This window comes from Seriola aureovittata, chromosome 15 (assembly GCF_021018895.1).
Source record: "Seriola aureovittata isolate HTS-2021-v1 ecotype China chromosome 15, ASM2101889v1, whole genome shotgun sequence".
Classification (NCBI taxonomy): Eukaryota; Metazoa; Chordata; class Actinopteri; order Carangiformes; family Carangidae; genus Seriola; species Seriola aureovittata.
Window position 1 is genome coordinate 2,489,435 of NC_079378.1, and position 20,666 is coordinate 2,510,100.

Genomic DNA, 20,666 nt, shown 5'->3' on the forward strand with positions numbered 1-20,666 from the left:
TCCAGTTTTTAACAATGACCCTTTCTGAAATATGAGTCGGGCTTGTTTTCTGATGCAGCAGTGCGCCGTCGAGCCGCCACTCGTCCGTCAGCTGTCGTTGCCTACAGCAGTGCTGAGCTTCCACAGAGCCTCGGCTTGTCTGAGCGCCCGGTCTCTTATTTTCTTCTCATCTATCTGCTGTGTTTTCAGCAGCTTTCCACTTAACACTCTTTTTTATTTGCTGGCCCTAAAGTGGAGCTTTATCAGAAAAGTGCCTCACTGTAGTGTTAAGGAAGTTTTAGTTGGATCCCAGTTGGGTGGCTTTCAGCAACTCTGTTACTCAGCAGCACTCGAGACAGCTGGGCTCTCTGTGTAATTGTGCACTGGTGTGAGACACAGTCTGCTCGGAATAAATGTCGGAAAATTTCTCTTTCGCGTAACACGTGTCAGGTAGTTGGTCTGTGTGGCAGGAAGATGAACGGCCATGTTGGTTGTAAAAAAAAAAAAATCTTGCATAAACTCTGAACTTCAAATGACGCCAAAGTCCATGTTGATGTGATTGTCGTCATGGCAACACCTTTCATGTATCTGCTCCCGTCGAACTTCCTGTTAGTTGTACATTCAGCTCACAGCACATTGTTATTGTAATAACTTCTTGCTTGTATATCATACATTTGCTGTATTTACTGTGGGAACTTCAATAAGTTTTGCAAGAGCCATAATGTTATCAGTAATATACACACAAGGCATATCCCTCCTCGGCTGCGAGCGCAGCACAATGGTCAGGCCGTTATCTCTAATTAAGAAGTTGACTGAGGCATGAAGATTAGTCGGGCACAGAAAGAGCTGAGTGTCCGACGTGATGAGCATTTCAGATTGGTGCGGGGGCTCTCTGGAAAATGGGAGTTATCAAACAGAGCGCGAGGCTGAAGCCTCTGCACTCGGACAGTTATTGTGTGTGTTTGAGTGTGAAGTCGTACATTCGTATGCAGGTTTCTCTGTGTTTATGTGCTCTTCTGCTTCTGTGCTGGTTCAGCTGATAAGCCCAGCCCCCAAGTCAACACAGGAGCCAATCAGGTGATGAGTCTGCTGTTGACCAGAAAGACTAAAAAGGACGGTTGCGGCATGAGTTCCTATCCTGGTTTCTTTTGACCTACAGACTAAACAACAACAAACAAAGGAGCTTTTCTATTTGCCAGTAAGATGTTTCTGCAGTTCCGCAGGCTGCAGTTTCAGGACTTTCAGGACCGCAGTCCTTTTTCTAGGACCCTGACTAAGTTTTTCACCACAGCACCACGTAGAGAATTGGTTAGTGTTGCTCGATGTGCATGTTCAGAACAAACTGGGTTCCCGGTGTGGTGGCAGTGTCACAAAAAAACTAGTGTCCTAGAAATGTGGACCTGAAAGTCTTGAAGCTGCAGCCTCCGATCTGCAGCAACACGCTACTCTGTTATCTACAATAATGTCCTCTAGTGTTCATGTGTGGAACACGGCTACGTACGCAGGTCTCCTGGTTGTAGTTTGTAGAGAAGTGTGTGTATTTAAGTAACTTTTCAAACTTTTCCGAAGTGTAACCAGGTCGTCTTAGTCGCCTGAATGTAACAAGACTTGAACCACAGAGGCGGCAGATCAGGAATGAGCCGATAACAGTGGTTTTGAAGACACACTCTGATGAGATAAAGATAAGGTACAAAGGGCTGGTCAAGGTCAAGGTTAAAGTCAGGTTTAGGTTACAGGTAGACATTTTGTCAGTGAGGTTACTCGAGGGCAGCGCAGCCCTTATAGACACAATATAGAAGTTTATTCTGTATGTGCACATTTGTTTCGTCTTCAACAGATGATTTTTTTCTTGTTCTCATCAGTACTTTCACTTATTCTTAAAATAAAGAAATAAATAAATAAAACTTGAATAGTTTAATGACCATTGCACCACAGACTAAATGAATAACCCCGCCCATCTCCCCACAGGGCCGACCGCTGTTCCTGCAGTCGTCCAGAAACGTCTCCGTCAACATCATGGGCAGCAACAACCAGCTGCTCACACAACTCGTCACAGGTAAGAGGGAACACAAGCTGCTTTCATGTACTTTATTAATGTTTTCTTTTTGATATAACACATTTCTCAAAAAAGAAACATCAAACATGAGAAAAATCTAACAACACTGACGACATCAGCTGCAACAGATGCACAGCATGCAGGATTTTTATGTTCCATTAGTCAGTGAAGAAATTTTATTGCCACTTACCTTTTTTTTTTTTTAAAGAACGGTGAGGCTTTGAAGGTTTATTGGAACCATTGATTTTCTATTTACAGATTGTTTCATTTGAATAGTTATTTTAGGCCTGATGAGGTAAAAGTTTCCAGAACTTCACATTGAAACAAAGATTAAAGGAAGGTAATAGGAAATAATCATAACCCATGTGGCATATTTGTTATTTCCAATCAGAGATTCATGTCAGAACCCAGACTCTGCTCTAACTGTCAGAAGTCGTTACCTCCTTTCTTGGATTAAACATTAGCACGTCATAAATTCATCTTTAACTGTTGCAGTAGTGGCCTCAATCGCTCCACCGTAACTCTGCCGTCACACCTCCTTCTTTGCATTCCCCCATTTTCCACCTGTCACACTGTAATAGAGACGGCCCGTCTTTGGTGAATTGGAAATCACTTTGTGCAAACATGCACAGGAAGTGTCTCTCACGTTAAACAGTGTGCTGACATTTGCCTTCTGGGTCCAAAGAGAAGGAGGAGGAGGAGGACGGAGTCTTCTCAGATCTCAGATGCGATGACTAAACGGCTGTTGGTGTTGGGAGGAACTTCACATCGCAGATGCAGAGTGACAGAATCAATTGCGCGTGTGTCAATCAGACACCCCCGGCGCTGAGTGTTTTCTGCCGCCGCGTGAGACAAAGCAATTTGAGTCGGAGGGAGTTGTCTACATTTTCTTGCTTCGTCTTTGTCGAGACACCGTTCACTGTTTTGGCAGCTTCAGCCTCAAGTTTCCTGCAGACTTTCAGTGAAATATACACTCACTTCATGATGGAAACCTCTTTCACCAACAGGCCACATCTGGACGATATAGTTTCACAAACCACTCAAAAGTTTTTTTGCTCATTCCTTTCAATGTTACTGTTCCTTCTGCTCTCGTGGATTGAGGCGTGTTGAGTGGCAGCTTTCTGGATGCAGTCAGACTTTAGTGAAATTAAAGCAGGTACATAAACTGTCACAGTGCTGATGTTTCCAAGAGACTGGCACAGCTGAAACTGCACATCCTCCACACGTCAATATACTGTAAACTCACAGTTCTGCTACACTGTGAACAACTTTAAGATAAAGGAGGGGAGTTTCTTCTGATGGATAAGCTCAGGATACTTTCATTTCTCATCAAATGTTTATACTTAAAGGAAGTAACATGATGTAACGTATAACTAAAACATGCAAAAACACCCAGTCTGGTCCTTACACCACCTCAACCTTCAAATGAACATTAAACACCACTCTGCAGAATTAAAAGACGGTTCTTTTTCTTTCAGCTTATTTCCAACTGAAACCAACAGAATCACTGTGAGAATTAGTTTTTTTGTTAAATTTTTTGGTATATTCAACCACATTAGGTATATTGGTGGCGTTAGCTGGCTAACGTCAGTGCAGTACGCCATGACAGTGAGCCAGCATGTACAATACCAGGACCCTGGATCTGGCTCGCCCTGAATGGAGCCCAGTTGTCCTTCCTTCCTGCTGTGACACCAAAGTGTCTGCTGTTAAAAGGGTCTTTGCATCAGGTGGTTATGTGCAGTGTGAGAAGGGGGTCACTCGTAGAGTTACCACTTGACTCTCTCTCTCTCTCTCTCTCTCTCTCTCTCTCTCTCTCTCTCTCTCTCTCTCTCTCTCTCTCTCTCTAACCCTAACTCTTGTTTTCATCGTTTCATCATCTTATTCCTGCTTAAAGTTCAAAGTCTGTGGTACGTCACGCTGTACTATAATACAATGACACATCACACCTGCTCTCTGGTTCACCATTACTTCACTTGTTTATTTAGGTAACACTTATCATCATCACCATCTTTGACTGTTGTGACACCTGAACAGAACAGACAGTATGAGAAAATGAAAGTATCTTATTGCTAAAGTCAGCAGGTCCTGCAGAACACCTTGCATGTCTTCCACTCGGCTGCATTTTAAATTTTCAAATACTGAGGTAATTCAGTAAGAAATCGTCTCCGGCTCAGAGTCGCTCCTCTTTGATGTCTCCTCTCTTTCTGTGTGTTCGGTTTAGGATCCAGTGGATTTAAAGCACGAGGCAAGATGTTTGAAGTCAAATCCACCTCTGGGAAGCTCCTTTTCTCCGCCGACGAGCAGGAAGTGGTGGTGGGCGCCGAGAGGCTCAGAGTGATGGGTGAGTGACCGGTTGCAGCACGGAAAGTCTATCTGCTTGTCTGGATTCAACGTGTGGAATCAAAGTGGGCTCTGATGATCAGAGGATGTTTGTTTCTCCAAAGCTACACACACCTGTTGTTGTGACTTTGTTGTTTTGTTTGGTCGTGGTTGTTTGTGATGTTGGCAACAAGGATCTTTCAGATGTTTTGTGTAGTGAAGTGAAAAGGTCAAACTTTAACTTTGTCTCTTTAAAAACCTCAAAACTGGCAGGTTTATTTAGCAGTCTAAACATCATTAATATAAAAACTATAATAATTTCTGCCCCTCCTAGTTTTGTCCCTAAAATAATGGATGGTCTCGTCTGTCAAATCATCCATTATAAACCCAGGTGTCACTGGACCAGGCTCCAGATCTCTGAGCGTCTGATTCGCTCTTGTTTTTTTACAGCCGAGAAATATTGCAAAGCCCCGGCCACCTGGACCCACCATCCAAACCTGGCAGGATTTGGTTTCTCTGAATGTTTTTACCTGAAATCTGCTATATTTTTATTAGATCACTCAGTCAGCCAATCAGAAGAGAGGCTCAGAGCCTCCTCTCTTCTGATTGGCTCACCGACCTGTTGTTGCTACAGCTCCGGAGAGAAGACTGAGAGAGGAGATGTAGAACTACACTGAGATGAACCACAAATATATCTTCTTATGGATCAACACTTCAAAATAAAACACAGGACGTGTAGAATATGAGACCTTCAAAGTTGAAGGAGACCTTTGAGGTTGTGGCTTCTAAACTTTCTCCCATGGGATTTAGGATCTGTAGACACCTTTAAAAAGCAGCTCGAGAACTACTTGTTTAGATTTTCCTTTGCGTAGTTTTTATTCTGGTTTATTTTTTTTACTGCGCTGTGTCTTTTTTATCTCCTGTGTGAAGCACTTTGTAACTGTCCCTGCTCTTCGAAAGGTGATGAATAAATATAGTTATTACTTTTTTTTCCCTTCCTTCAGGAAAGTGTAATTTAATTATGACTCATTTTACCAACTGGAATTTGTTACTTTACCAATTCCAATAGAAACTGTGCACACTGCACACACACACTGCACACACACTGCACACACACTGCACACACACACTGCACACACACTGCACACACACTGCGAGTGAGCTGATGTGATGTGTCAACCTGACATAGAATAAATGCAAAGTAGAAGAATGTAATGCTTATATTAGCATTATAAGCAGGCAGTAGTGAAGGGAGCAGGGCTCAGATCTGTGCTGGTAGTACTTGTGTTTGATAGGAGTAAGATGACAACTAGCAAGAGAGGATGAAGAGGATTTTTCAGAGGGAGAGAGAGAATTCAGGCTCAGTAAAGTGCGTGATGGTGGAGAGCTCATGTTTGCCAACAGGACTGAGCAGGGAAAAGGTGACATGTAGTCCTTAGACAAATGAGTTTTGTGCTCATGACAGGAGATAAGAAGTGACAGAGCTGTTCTGACTGCAGCAGCCGGTCGGTCTCCGAGTGACGCCGCCGCCGCAGAGACAGATGATTTCCTGGGAGGGCGGCTCGGCGTTAACAGAGGGGACGGTGACGGCAAAATTCGCTCACCATGAAAAAGACAAATACAAGCGTGAACAGAGCATCTGCATACAATAACAAAACCGATCCTGTCGCGACTGAGATTATAAAATTTCGAGGCAAAGTCTGATGGGAAATGTAGTCTGCCCACAGGAAGTGACAGATTTAAGCCTAAAGGTCCCGTATTTTACACCTGTCCTGTTTAAACACTCAGAGAAACCAAATCCTGCAAAGTTTGGATAGTGGGTCCAGGTGGGCGGGGCTTGGTGACTGCTTTGTTGTGACATCACAAAGTTCCAGAAGTCCTGACGGCGGGTTTTAAGGCTCAGTTTCTGAATACAGGCTGTGTGCATTTCTCTGTGGACTGAGGAATATTTTCACTGATTATTCAGTAAGATGCAGTGGATGCACATGTCACGACATGTTAGGAGGTCTGGCACCATATACAGTCTTTTACAGTCTTTTGCTGTTTCCTTTGTTACGACGTAAATAAGATGAAAGTGTATTTTGACCCACAGAGGAGGCTCAGAGCCTCCTTTCTTCTGATTGGCTCACCGACCTGTTGTTACTAGAGCTCCAGAGAGAAGCCTGAGAGAAGAGATGTGAAACTACACTGAGATGGTTTTTGGTTCTTAAAACCACAAATATATCTTCTTATGGATCAACGCTTTAAATAAAACACAGAAGAAGAAGAAAATATGGAGCTTGATTTATTCTTTATTCAGGCTTTATCGTGTTTACCTGTAAATATTCAAACCCAAGACTGTGTTTTTATGTCTCCATCAGATGGAAATGTTCTAGAGGTTTTATTCGTTATTTAAACACATGGGTTTGTAACCTCTGACCCATCAGGAGGTCAGGAGCCATTTTTTCCAACTAGTGATCCCTTGAACAGTTTGTTGTATAAAATATTGGCTTGAATCGAGCCAGCAGGATGAGTGTAAGTAAATATGGCTGCAGCGAGAGACCTTGACTGCCGTTATAAAAACACTTCTCCATGTTAATTTGGTTTAAAGAAATCTGCTGACCGTGCTCAACACGGACAGATTTAATCATCACTTGTTCCTTATATTTTGTATGTACACTCATACGGCAGAATAATTAGGAGGAAGGGAACTAAAATAACTTGCAGTGAGCATAATTAAGACGTGAAATATTACAGAAGCTGCTCGATATTAAGCACCAGTCTACTAACACTAAAGTTCTCGTCTTTGATTCACAGTTCATTCCCTTTTTAATTTTATCAGTTCTCTTACATCCTTTTCCTTCATTTCCCTTCCTCTATATATATATTTTTTTATTTCTTTCATTTTCTTTCCTCCCTTGCACTTAAAACGTCTTTTCTTTCTCCCGTTCCTGTTTCCTTTCTACCATCAGTCACCATTATGTCTCCATCTGCCTTCATTCACCATCACTCATCCACCCGCCCACCCATTCATCAGTCCATCCATTCAATCTCGTTAATAGATAAACAGATATCTGAAGTGTCTCCCTCTTGATTGGGGTGTACATTTTCCACATTAGAGCTCCCTTGGGTGCCCAGTCTCTCTCGACCTCTCTCTACCTCTCTCTCTCTCTCTCTCTCTCTCTCTCACTGACGTTCTCCAGCACACACCTTTCACAGCCCTCTGTGTCAGCAATTACTCTTCATCCTCGTCGACATTCATTTACATCCTTTCCAGCCTCACGGAGTCAGAGTTTATTACTGTCACCCACCTCAGCAAAGTGCTCCTCTTACCAGGGGGAGACGCAGATGGATGGATGGGGGGGGGTAAGGATGAGTAGTGATGTATGTTGTTTAAATCAGTGGTTCTCACACTTTTTCATGCTAAGGACTCCTTACTGACACAAATTAAAGTTGCATACAAATACACAAATAAAACTTTTGTACAAAATGCTAAAGCTAAAAGGTTCTAACAATCCAAGAGCCGATCATATATATATATATATTATATATATATATATATATATATACAGGTTGTGCCCTCTGGATACAGACGTGACAGGAGGGAGGAAAAGAAGAAGAAGAAGTTAGCCTAGTTGTGGCGACTGACAACAGTAAGACGCCACTGGGAGTAGGTGTGGGGGGAGAGAGTCAGAGAGGAAACACAGAGGGAGAGAGCAGCCAGTGATTTGCCAATTACTCCATTTATCTCCACAGCCGTTTGATGAGGCCGCTCAGGGCTACGAGGCCAATCAAACACCTTGGCAACCGCTGCCTCAGCAGACACAGGCAGCGCTACGAGTTCCCACAAGACTTAAAGTTTCTGTGTGTAGCACCTGAGTGTGTGTACTCATGTCTCTGACTGTTTTTAATGTTGTGTTTTTTTTTTTTCTTTGTATTATCTCTGAAACACTGCTGCAGGTTTTAGTCAGATCCCTGTATGTCACCACAGGCTCCAGAACAATAAGCAGTTCTTTAACAAAATGAGTCAAAGTTCCTAAGTTCCTCAGGGGGGAACCTGCACAATGACTTAACTTTACACAAGCACAAGCCTGAGTACAACTCAGTCTAAACTAAGTTAGTAAATCAAAGGATACGCTGAAAGGTCGAGGAAGCTTCCCAACATTTAACGCCAGCTTTGAATGCTTCACGTTTCGGTGCGAGGCGTCGATGGAAATGATCCGGTGAGCCGTGGATATGTGCCTCGTTTCTGTGTGCATTATCTAAAAGGCTTTTCCTTAAGTGTGGATGAATGAAAACGCAATTTGAGACACGGCGTGAGTCTACAACTGACAGAAAAGCCATCTTGTGTGGCTGTGGGAGTAATGGCCGTTCTCGTTGCACAAAAACATGCACAGCTTCTCTCCTGGAGAGCAGGTCACTGACAGGATTTTGACGCCGGACACGAGAGTTTGCATCGTGTAACATGAACTTTAACCATGACTAAACCTTAACCATAGAGATGACAGGTTGGACACCGCTGCATATGACCTGCTGTGTTAGGAGCAGTGTTTCGGTGCAGGGATTTAGCGCTTTTGCTCTTACAGTCACACAAAATATTTTTCTTTCAAGTACAAAAGAACTGAGTCAAATATCTGCTCTGTGCACATGATCCTGTTTGTCCAACACACACACACACACACGAGTGAAACAACAGCTGTTAAAGAGCTGATCAGACCTGAGGACGAGCCGCCGCCTCCTCCCTCGTCCCTTTGACGTATGAAGGGTCTGTGCTGGCTTATAAAGCTGCCACATGTCATTACCAAACCCATCTCTCCTTCCCCACCAATAAAATACATAATTATACCCTGCATATAACTTTAATTGGCCCAACTGAGGTCATTGGAAATCCATGATACTGCTATCATTGGCTTCATTATGGGCTTCTACAGCTATTTACAGTCCAGTCAGACAGGCTTACTGGCTCCCAGCAGACAGACGGTAAATGAGAACACAAACAGAGGGAATATGATGATAGGCCGGGTCAAATCACATTTAAAAATATTATTTTTTGTGGTTTGCTTCAACCCATTTTTTGGCTGCAGATACGTTTGTCACATGGGAGAACGCGCAAAGAGCCGTAACACACAGACAATCAGAGAAATGTCACATCCAATTTAGTCTTGTTTTTAAGCAGCATTGCTCATGGGTATTTTATCTCTAGCTAAAAAAAAAAAAACAACAACTAATTCTTACAGACTGGAAAACAGCAGATTGTTTCCAGAAATAGTTCCATGAATTCATTTTCGAATACCTTCGATCCACACGGGGTAAACACGGCCGTGACCGATGAGCCGCGGCCTGAACCGCAGCATGAGAATGTTTTTGAAAAGCCATCAACCAAACTATGTGGAATTTTTATGCGTATTTAAGTTTATCGCATTTCACATTTGTTCCACTGTCGGTTGACGTGATGCAGCGGACGCGTGAAGACTTTGGCCCGACACGATTTACTGTTAACATCTTACCATCACTGTATGTTTAATTTGTGAAGGTGAACCTGACGTGCCGTGTTCTGTCTACAGCACTGCATTTATTTTAAGCCTTTATTTGAACAGGAAGTCTCATTGAGATCAGGATCTGTACAAAAAAATAAACACATACACACTTCATACTGTACATAGACACACAGATAATACATTATACATTTTCACATTTAAGAAAAGCTTGTGTTAGTAAATACATTACTACAAGCTTTTAAAATGTTCCAGTGAAGACAGGAGCTCATTCCATTCGTCTGCAGCAAGTTTTTCCAAGTTCAGTGTGAAGACGAGCTACATCTAAAGCTAAAATGTCCTGGGATATGACGTTGTAAGTGTTTTATTTAAATGTAACCAGGCAGTTTCTTGCAGCACGGCCTTATAAATAAAGAACATACAGTTTGCCTGTCTATGTAATATAATGTAGATACAGATACAGACCCTGTGAGCTGGGAACACTTATAACACATAGCATTAATCCGTTTTCTGCCTGTTAATAGTCAGTGATAACATAAATTAATTTAGTTTAAAGCATGAAGAATATTATAGAAAAAGCATTAAATGATAATTTTTTTGATTAGACTTGGTCATACTAGTGTTCTTCATGCCGTACGCCATTTAATACAAATTACATGTACTGTTCATTAACTGCATAATGTTAGCAATTAATTTATTGACTATATGTATACTTCTCTGGGTGCCATTAAACTTACTTGTTAGCTACAACATTATAATTGTCAGAGTTAAATTACTTTTTTGAAATAATATAATCTTTTTTTTATTTTATTTTATATAATAATCTGTAATTGCATCTGCGTTCCCAGGCAGCCGCAGCATCGTTTTAACAAAAAGAACTTGGAGCTCAAGAGACGAGTTGGAAGTAATATGTAAATGAGAAGCTAATAATAGTAGTGAACGGTTTTTGAACCTATCCATCCAGAATCTTGAGGCAATTTTTTTAATCCTTCATGAGGAATTGTATCCAGAGATTCTCGCTCTGTGCTGCTGCGGGTGTGAGTTAAATAAAAAGCCTGCTGCTGTGGCAGAGGTTTGTAAGTCACTGGGTCAGCTGATATTCCCTCAGCATATTTTCCCGTGAGCTGCAACCCGCTCAGACCAACCGTCGAATCAAACTCCGCTTCCAAAATAAGCACTGCTCACCCATGCGATGCGTTCATGCTGTTTTTCCCCACTTCGGAGCGCGGGAGGAAACTGCAGAGCAGCCGACTGTACTGATAAATACAGTACACAGCTTATAGCACAGAGCGTGCAAGGCCAGAGGTATTTAAACTTTTACAGGCAGAGAGCCCAGAGGGAGAGACGCAGGAGTCACCTTGGTGCTCAGGATCAGAGTCGTGTTAACACCTCTGCTCTGGAGAGAAGCAGCAGCAGGAGGAAGGCAGGTGGTGACTAATGCAACATATGATGTTTTTTTAATGAACATAACTGGGCTGATAAGGTTACTTACTTATAGTCGCTCTGCAGGGACTTACATGCGTCTGAAATCAGGCTGAACTGTGAGGAGAAGAATCCTCCAGTGATCAAACCACGTCCGACAGCAGGAGCAGAAAGACACGAGTGTAAGATAGTGATTTAAACGTCGCTCATTAATCCTTCGGCTGTCCGACGATATAAACAGGAATTAGTGTGTTGATCTGAAACGTTAAAGCGCCCATAATTTACACTTTCCCTGTGTTTTATTTTTATGTTGTGGTGTCATGCAATTCTTCTTTTCTGTCACACGCAAGTACATTTACCAACAGACTCACTTTGCCTTCTTTATAAACACAACTTGTAGTTTCCAAGGGCCGCGCAAAATAACAGCAACAACCTGCCGATGTTTTACTTTGTTGTAATTGTAATTAAACTCCTTTCATTGCCCTCAATTATGTCCCATTGACTCTGTATAGTCTGGGCTCATTCCAGAGGAATTTGGCCCCTGATAATCGTACAGAACAAACTGCAGGGGGAGGAAGTGAGCAGAGGGGTGGAGGAGGAGAAAGGTGAGGAGAGAGGAAGGTAATTGGAAGAGTCTTCACCCCCTCCCTCCTCCGTCTGAGATGTGCTATCAGCAGCCAGTCTGCTTTGATGCACTCACTAAGTAATTACCACTCCACATTACGGTGCTCGCTCTCTTTCATATTCTGCAGAGGCAAATCAAGGATGACTGTGTGATCACAGAGCAGCATTGTGAAAGAGGAAGATTTTCATTTTTCTTTCTTGTCTACTTCTTCAAATATGAATCATTTTTACTGGAGACGCTTCGTCTTCTCCGTCAGACTGAGATCAGAGTCACGGCGGCTCTTTGGTGAGAATCACAATCAACGATAAATCCATGTTCATACTTCGTCTCATTTACAACCTCAAAACACATTTAGCTCCGGGATGTAACACATGTAGAGATCAAAATACTTACTAAGAAACTGAGTTTGATTTGATTTGTTATTTTTTATTTGATCTGAATTTCCTCAATTTATTTATTTTTTTTCAAATGCTGAGTCATAAAGACCCCGAGGATTATCTAGTAAGCAGTGACACGTTCTTACCCGGTTATAAGGAATTTATTTCTCTAAAATGCTGCTGATGTGTTTGTGTTTACCTGGTTTTCCTGGGTCAGCACCTTCACTCTGAATTTAGCATTTTCAGGAACAAAGTGTGGGTGCATGTTATCAGAGTCGACCATTACCTCATTATCCTTTTTAACTTAATGTACATTGCACCTCGGCATGTGACAAATAAGACTTTGAACTGCTGTTTAGTGGCAGCGTCGCTTCCAACAGAAACATGAAATGCAATACTTATGTTTTATTATTGTTGTATGAAACATAAAATACAACAATATAATTATATTATTAAAAAATAATATATCTACATGCTTTGCATATATTAATGATATCAAACATTGTGATACTGTATTTATTTTATATCTGAAAATAAAATAATATAATGATATATTATTAAAAAAAACTGATAATTGAAATATGGGGGTGGAAATGATACTTTAGAAAGTATTACGTTTAATTGTGATACGAACAAATCATGTCTAAGTTTTAACTTCACGACTCCTCCCCCTCTGTTGTACAGGTAGTTAGTTTAGTTCTCATGTTTTGTTTCACAGTTGATCACTACAGGGCTGGTGACTGACCTTTGACCTGATAATCCAGTCTTTAATTAAGTCTTTAATGGTTTCCCACCTTTAATCTGCCGTACTCCCAGCATCACTCTGCGTTTTACTTTCTCACGATGAAAACAAAAAAAAAAAACGAAGAAAACTGCAGCAAATTAAGAAGCTCTGGGGTCAGAAATCATGAACCGCGAGGGCAAATCATTTTTGAGCTCAACTCATTCACTGGTTGTGAACATCACTGATGGAGTCCGACACCTGAATTTGTGCGATCACTGGGGTCATGACCCCCCCACCCACCCCCCCACAGCTAAATCTAACAAGAACTCAGTGAATAAAAAAAGGACTTCATATAAACACATCCATCCTTCAGGGAGACAGACGGCTAAACTTCAGGAAATTAATTGGAAAGTTTAGAAAAACATCAGACAAACAGAACTCTCTCTCAGACGCGCTCCTCCTCTACAGTTGAACTCTGGGATTACTTTAACGGCACCTTTTGACCTCATCTTTCTTCTCCTCCCGGCTCTGATTTATTCTCTGTCATTACTGAAACGGCTCCGACCTTCAGCCGCTGCGAGTAAAAGCTCTTCCACTGCTTTCCACCAGACTCTTGATCACAGGGTCACGACTGAGAAGGTGCTCGGAGATCAGCCGCCCTCTGCACGCTCGCTCCGGGAGGTCTGACCCGCCCTGCCTCCACTGTTTTGTAATGAGAGTCAATTTTTTATTTTTTATTTTGATGTTTTCCTCTCCAGCTGCTCACAGGGAGCTGGTATTATTCTGCGTCCGTCCTCATCCTGTGGACCCTCAGACGCCCGGAGCTGCTGCCTGTAGCTTGCAACAGCCTTTTGTCTCCAGGGTCAGCTCGGATGTTATGAAGCCTCCATTGAAATATTTGCCCTTGGGATAGGTGCCTTTTCTCAGAGCTGCCTGCGAGGACTTTTAAAGCATTTCCCTTTCTTTTTCTTTTTTTTTATGTGCTGGACCATTTTTCATTGAAGACAGACGGGAGAGATGGAACAAAAAAGAGAAAACGATTACATGCTGCAAAGATCGCAGGACAATTCTGAACCCAGGAAGTGTAATCAAGCCAATTGAGCCCACTGAGAAAACTGCCATTTTTGCCCTGAATTGAGCTTCCCAGGAGCAATCCTCCCAGGCTGTGCGCTCTGACTCTCAACGGCAAAACATGGATCATATTTTCAAAGTAAAGAATATCTATCTATCTATCTATCTATCTATCTATCTATCTATCTAAAGGATTTTTTGATAACCAATAAGATAGAAACCCAACTATAAAACGAGCTTGTAATAACTGGCAGGGCTTTATTATTGCACAGTTGCAATCCTAATGTCCAGTGGAACCGTAGGCTAATAATTACCAATGTAACGGGATAGTATGTAACCTAGTTAATTAATTACTGGTTCGACTCAAGGAGCGAGGGACGGTAAGTACAATTTTATTCACACAACAAAGAAGAATCTGTTCAAATCCCTTTTAACAATAAAAGAAAATAACAACCCAAAATAAAGTGTCCACTTTTCAGCTTATAGCTGCTCTTAAGTTCAGAGTTCAAGTAGATAAGTTCTCACAGTTCAAAGTTCACAGTTCCATAAAGTCAGTCCAATGTCTGTTATGATTCAAGTTCAAGTCTGTCTACCCGGGTAGTGTGTGTATGGTACTCTTTTGGTGCTCATCTGGATCCAGGGTTGGAAGGTGAAGACGAAGGGTGGAGTATCTCCCCTCGATCCCTGTTCAGTCAATATCAACGCTGTCCAAATCAATACGGATCTAGCCAAAAAAACCAATCTGCATAGCAGAATATAAAATCATAAATTAATTTCTGTACAGAATTCTTTTTTTCTTTCAAGTAAGTGCAACCTGTAATTCTGACCACAAGAATGAATAATTGTACTATGAGATATAAATAACTCAAATCATCATTAATGTTAGTTTACAGTATCACATAAATCATGTTGCACCAATTGTCTTTTATCTTATCTTAATCATGTTCAACCATTTCAAAGTGAACTAAACACCACGTTCACATTAATAATTCAGGGGAATCCCTACAATGTACATAATATAACCCTTAACGGACAATTTTTATCCACCAACCATGAACATGGCGCCCAGAAACGGCGCATAAAAAGTATGGTTGTCATGGAAACAAATATACTCGTAACTAAAACTCAGCTTACCACTCATTGAAACATCTCATAATAGTTATTGTCAATCTCCGATTGGTTTTTGTTCTCTAACTTGGAACTTCACAATTAGCATTCACTACACAGAAAGATACATCTTGACTAGCAACTAGCATGTAGCATTCAACTAAAACTCACCGGAGTCCTCGGTGGAAAAAAAACAACAAAACATGGCAATTCCTCCGTCACAGCCGTCATGGAACATCGGTCACAACTCAACCACACAATAACACTGATATGCATGAAAATAAAACAATACTCTTCCCATAAAAGGCAAAACTCGTGGCACTCGTGGCATTATCAGTATCGGAGCTCAACTATCGTGTCTGTCTCCCTGCATGCAATGCACGCGGCACTACATTTCCTGCACTGTCTAAACAAGGAGCGCCCCCTTGTGGTTGCTTAAGGAAACTACAGTCACAACACAACTCTTTTAGTGAATGTGCATAGAAACGAAAACAATTTACATAAAACAATAATAAAATATATTTCGTAACCTGTCTAAATTTTCATGGGGTTACACCAAGGTGCCTGTCCAATCAGAGTTCATCACCATGATGTAATAAATAATCTGCCAGAAACAAAACAAGTACCAAATCTAAACATTTTTTTATTCCAGATGTTCACGTTGGTAAAATTGTCAAAATATAAATATAAAGAACATGAAAACCTTACTTACCTACCAATACTTTCAGGGGTTCACATGCTCATTCACTGTGAGCAATATTTAATGATAACGGCTCTAGGAAGCGCTGTAAAACATCTCTCTAATATTTGGTTTTCAATGCTAACAGAGGTTTCTTATGACTTGGGGATCCATAACGGGTTTTGAGTGGCAGCTCTGAGGCTGAAACTTTGAAACTCGTCACAGCGGAGACATATTTTTAGAACTTCATGCAATAAAACCCTCTCCTGTGTCACGGCTAATAAAAAGTTAGGTTTTTTTTTTTTAATGATTTTCAACTGCAATAAATCCCTATTTTAACACGAGTATCTGACAGTACCAATGATGACATAGGTGTCTATGGCAACATGACGTGATCAGGCTTATATCATAGAAGGATTGTGCAGCAACAAGGTGCGTTAAAGGAAATAATCTAAAAAATATCTAGAATCTGATGGAAATACCTGGGTGATCTTCATCTCTGCACTTCCCTCCCCGACAGCTTCAGCTTCAGACCCCGTCTTTTATTCCCAGCTCTCCTTCCTTCAGAGTGGACACAGTGAAGCCGTAATAAGACCATTAAAGACACTCCAGAGTTACAGCGTGATGGGAGCGAGGGGTTGGGGGTGTGTGTGTGGGGGGGCAGAGAATTTATTCAAGGCGAGGCGGAGGCAGTCTACATTTCATGGTTTTATCTGGAGTGAATGGGAAATGTGTTTGGGCGCGAGCAGCCATTGGATTCCTGTCAGCTGACCACGTTAAGGAGATGATGAAGAGTCCATTAAACCCCGATGACTGCAGCTACGACTGACCTGTGTGTGTGTGTGTGTGTGTGTGTGTGTGTGTGTGTGTGTGTGTGTGTGTGTGTGTGTGTGTGTGTGTGGTGTGTGTGTGTGTGTGTGTGTGTGTGTGTGTGTTTGTTTGTGTGTGATGTACCTGCTCATCTCCGCTGCACTGGACTTCAAGCAGACTAATAAAACGAGCAAACTGGGCAGACACTTGTAAAACGCAGTGATAATCTATGTGAGTTTTGAAGATGGACTGCAGGCTGAATGCTGAATGCTGCTAACTTTTGTTTTCTTTTTTCGTTCTTGACCTTGACGATAAATGTTACTCAAAAAAATCTACGACACACTTTAGTAGATTTCTTCTGAACACACCCAGAGCTTTCAACGATGAAGACCATCCTTGAACGTCCTTCAGTAGAAAAGACGAGGAACCTCTGAGATTATCTGTCCAAAGTCCAGTCCTGTGTACGTAAAAACCAAATGAGAGAAGCCAACTACAACTCCCAAGATGCATTTCAAGTAAGAAACATCAGCAAAATAGATGATTTTTTTTTGTTACATTCAACAGATTCTATATTCAAATATTTACAAACCAAACCACCAATAAAAACACAATTTTCTCAGAAACAAATATAGAGAATATCATTAAAGAGATTATGCTAATTAAGGTTGAGGAGAGATGCTGACGGATCCCACAACTTCACTTACTTGTCAGTTTTATGGAAAGAGTTTTGGAGTAGTGGTCTAAAGTGTTGGACCTGAACATGTCATGAACAAAGAGTGAAACTCGCTCAGATTGAGACCCTGCACAGTTTCGTCTGACCTTTAATAGATCCCAAGATAATTAGACTCGAACCAAAATTCGGCGAACCAATTAGCAGCACTATTATCTGTGGAGTCCAAACATTAATCATTTAAAAGCATAAACCCTTTACAGAGGCTACTGTCTTCCTGAAATGTTTTCTCCCGCAGTCATTATGTGATCAGACCAGGTACTGAGTACAACTGGTGTTCCTGCCCCAGACCTTAGACCCATGGCAGAAAAACAAAACCCTACTAATTTAATTTGTGGCCAGTCCAACTCGGTGGTCAAGTCTTGGTTCCGCAAAGATAGACAGAAGAAGTAGGTCCTTCGTGTATGTACAGTTGCAGCTCGTGTGTGTGCGTTTGTGTACCTCACACCTGGCCGGCTGCAGGGTTCGAGGACATCTCCCGCAGCCTTGTTTCATTGCTGACATAAATCCAGGCGGCCAGCGGTCATGAAGCCAGATTAGATTGTAAGCGTGGCGGAGGGAAGGCGCTCTCTCGTCCCCTCTGCTCCGGGCGCCCGCAGCTGGCAACGTCCCTGACAAACGAGGCGCATTCGAGAGCCCTGGCAAAGCCGTTTGCAGAGATCACGGCTGGCACTGTTTGTTTTCCAAAGGCAGTTATATATCAGTGACAGGCAGCGTGCATCCTATAGGCAGTTGAGAAGTGTAATGTGCTCTCTGTCTTTACCCCCCACCCAACACGTAATGGGCCATCTGTGTGAGAGAGGAGGCGAGTGCAGTTAGTGCTAATGTAGTCATAACATCTAGCATGGAAGCATAAGCGACAGCCACGATGCCATTCTTTCATCACTGATGCTTGAATTTACTCTAAGGTGACTTTCACAGTCGTCTAAGATCTGTTCATGTGCTAAAGAGGAAGGGGGAGGTGGGACATTAGCTGGGCTGGAGTATGATTCTTGTTGAATGAGATCTATTGAAAGACTGTAGTTTTGTGGTGCCGATGAAGAGCGGTGGCTTGTATCAGAAGATGTTTCTTTCCCTTACAAAGATAAAGGTGAATGAAGTCGGTTGAAGAAATCTGGGGCCTGGAGTTAAAAAGCCGTGAGTTTACCAGACCTCTAAAGGCTACATTAGCTGCTGATAGCTCAACGCACCTGAATCATAGACCAAGCTTTTTGTGATTAAGGTGCATTGTGGGTAAAACAGGTTACTGGTTTTGACAAGAAAGAAGAATGTGTGAAATTTTTTAAAAGTTATTTCTGGTTGTATTGATTATCATCCTTTCGTTTTAAGGAGATATTTATAGGTTTTGTTATTGCTGTTAAATTTTTTTGCCCTTCTTTTTTGACGTGCAAACTTTTCCACGTCTTTGTGTTTTCACTCAGCGGCTCATGTGCAACAGACGGTTAGAAACCTTTTTTTTTTTTTTTTAAAGATTTTAGTCACTCAAAGATCAAATCAAATGAGTTGAGAAACTCCTCAAATGTCCCTTTCACTTCACCCCCATTCGTTTCACAGCTTTGACTAGAACAGCTGCAGAGACGCTGATTAATGCGCGCACAGGAAAGCAAACACGAACACGACAAACACCGTCCCACCTACACATCGTGTTGTGTTCTAATTGTCAGGACCGATCTTTCTTTTTTTTTTGTTGTGTACATACTCTGCTGCTTGTCATTTGCCCGAGCGCTGCCCTCATTTGTGTTTGTGTCTGCCATATGGCTCTCTCATTACCATTATAACAGGCACTGATTGAATTTGAGGGATACACAGTGAGGATTTCACCATAACTAAATGAAGGAAAATTCACACTGGATACAGGCCAGGTTTTCAGAGACACACACGCATAAAATCACAATATGAACAAGGGAAAATTACGGATTTCAGTGTTTGAGTCGACAGTGTCCTGGCGATTCAAGCCTTACTGTACATGCAGAGATGTGAGCTGTAAACAAACACCCCAGGAACAGGCAGGGTGATTTTATAGTGGCCCAAAAAGATTTTTTCCCATACCAATTAATAACAGGCACTGAATGAATATGAGGGATACACAGAATGTTATAAACAAAGCTAATTTGTTGTTTTAAATACAAATGAAAGTCAGTGCATGCTGAGCACTTTGCATATTTGCAGTGTTTCACACTCATATCTGCACGTAGGATTACTATGTTTTTCTTCTGCTCATGCATTTTTCATTCTAACATAATTTACAGAAATCTCAGAGAGACAGATTTTAGTGACCCAGAGCCAATATTTCACTGTCAAAGGACTCGCATAGTGTTGAACTTCGTACTTTTTAATCATTTTAAAGTCAAACAAAAACAGCAACACAGGAGCAGCATGAACAAACAACTACAAACAACAAACACAAACCGTCCTTCCGTCCATGTCACATCCCCACCAACCAGAGCAAAGCAAATAAACAATCAAAACAAAAAAGTGCAATGAAGTAATGGAGACAAACTATTAACTAACAAATAAACAAGAAAATGCATCAGTAATGAAAATAACCAGTTCACGACAGGATCAATACTATAATTAAAAAACATAATTAAATATATTTTATATATATATGTGTGTGTATTTCCCACCATTTAAATCTAATACTGTAGCGATGTATTAATCAGAACCAGCAGACAGCAGCACTTCCACATCCTGAGTTCACCAACACCCACAGGCTCCGACAGCATCGGTTTGATCTGGTATGGATCCTGCAGCTGCCCGTTCGCTGCTGCAGTGATAGATGGTCCTGTAGCCGAGGATGATGTTATCTCATGTTGTGGCACTTAAACACACACACACACACATGTGCTCACACTCCTGGCTCCTCCACTCCGTCTCTCTCTGCTTAACCCTTCGTCGTGCCACCACTCACTGTTTTTATATTGTCAACAAATCCCATGATCCCACTAACAATAGACATAGAGCTCTGTTGTTTCTAAAAACACATCAGTGAGTCACACTGTTGCACTGGGAGACATGTTCCTTCATCACCATGAACACACACACTGCGGTTTATTTTACACACCATCCTGCTGGCATAAATACTCACCAGAGCACCAAATGTGGATTAATCCACCGCTGAAAATAGTCCCCAAATGCACCATTTCCTCCAGTTTGAATAACATTTGCTAGAAAACTACAATGTGCAGCTGTATTAGAAAGTTTCTGGACCTTTTCAAACATTGAAATGAAATATATTAGTGAGTCTTTTTTTTTTTTAAAGGTTCTGTAAACGAAATTTTGATTTAATAATC

At 41.6% G+C, this 20,666-nt stretch overlaps 1 protein-coding gene across 4 annotated transcripts in view; it reads left to right on the forward strand.

Annotated features, from left to right (window-relative positions):
• sgcd (sarcoglycan, delta (dystrophin-associated glycoprotein)) overlaps positions 1 to 20,666 on the forward strand; it is a 280,685-nt gene that overhangs the window by 218,550 nt on the left and 41,469 nt on the right. For all 4 annotated transcript variants that reach the window (XM_056397027.1, XM_056397028.1, XM_056397026.1 and 1 more), the window contains 2 exons: positions 1,948 to 2,035; positions 4,257 to 4,376. In XM_056397027.1, coding sequence (XP_056253002.1) covers positions 1,948 to 2,035; positions 4,257 to 4,376 — 208 coding nt within the window. The remainder of the gene's footprint in view (positions 1 to 1,947; positions 2,036 to 4,256; positions 4,377 to 20,666) is intronic.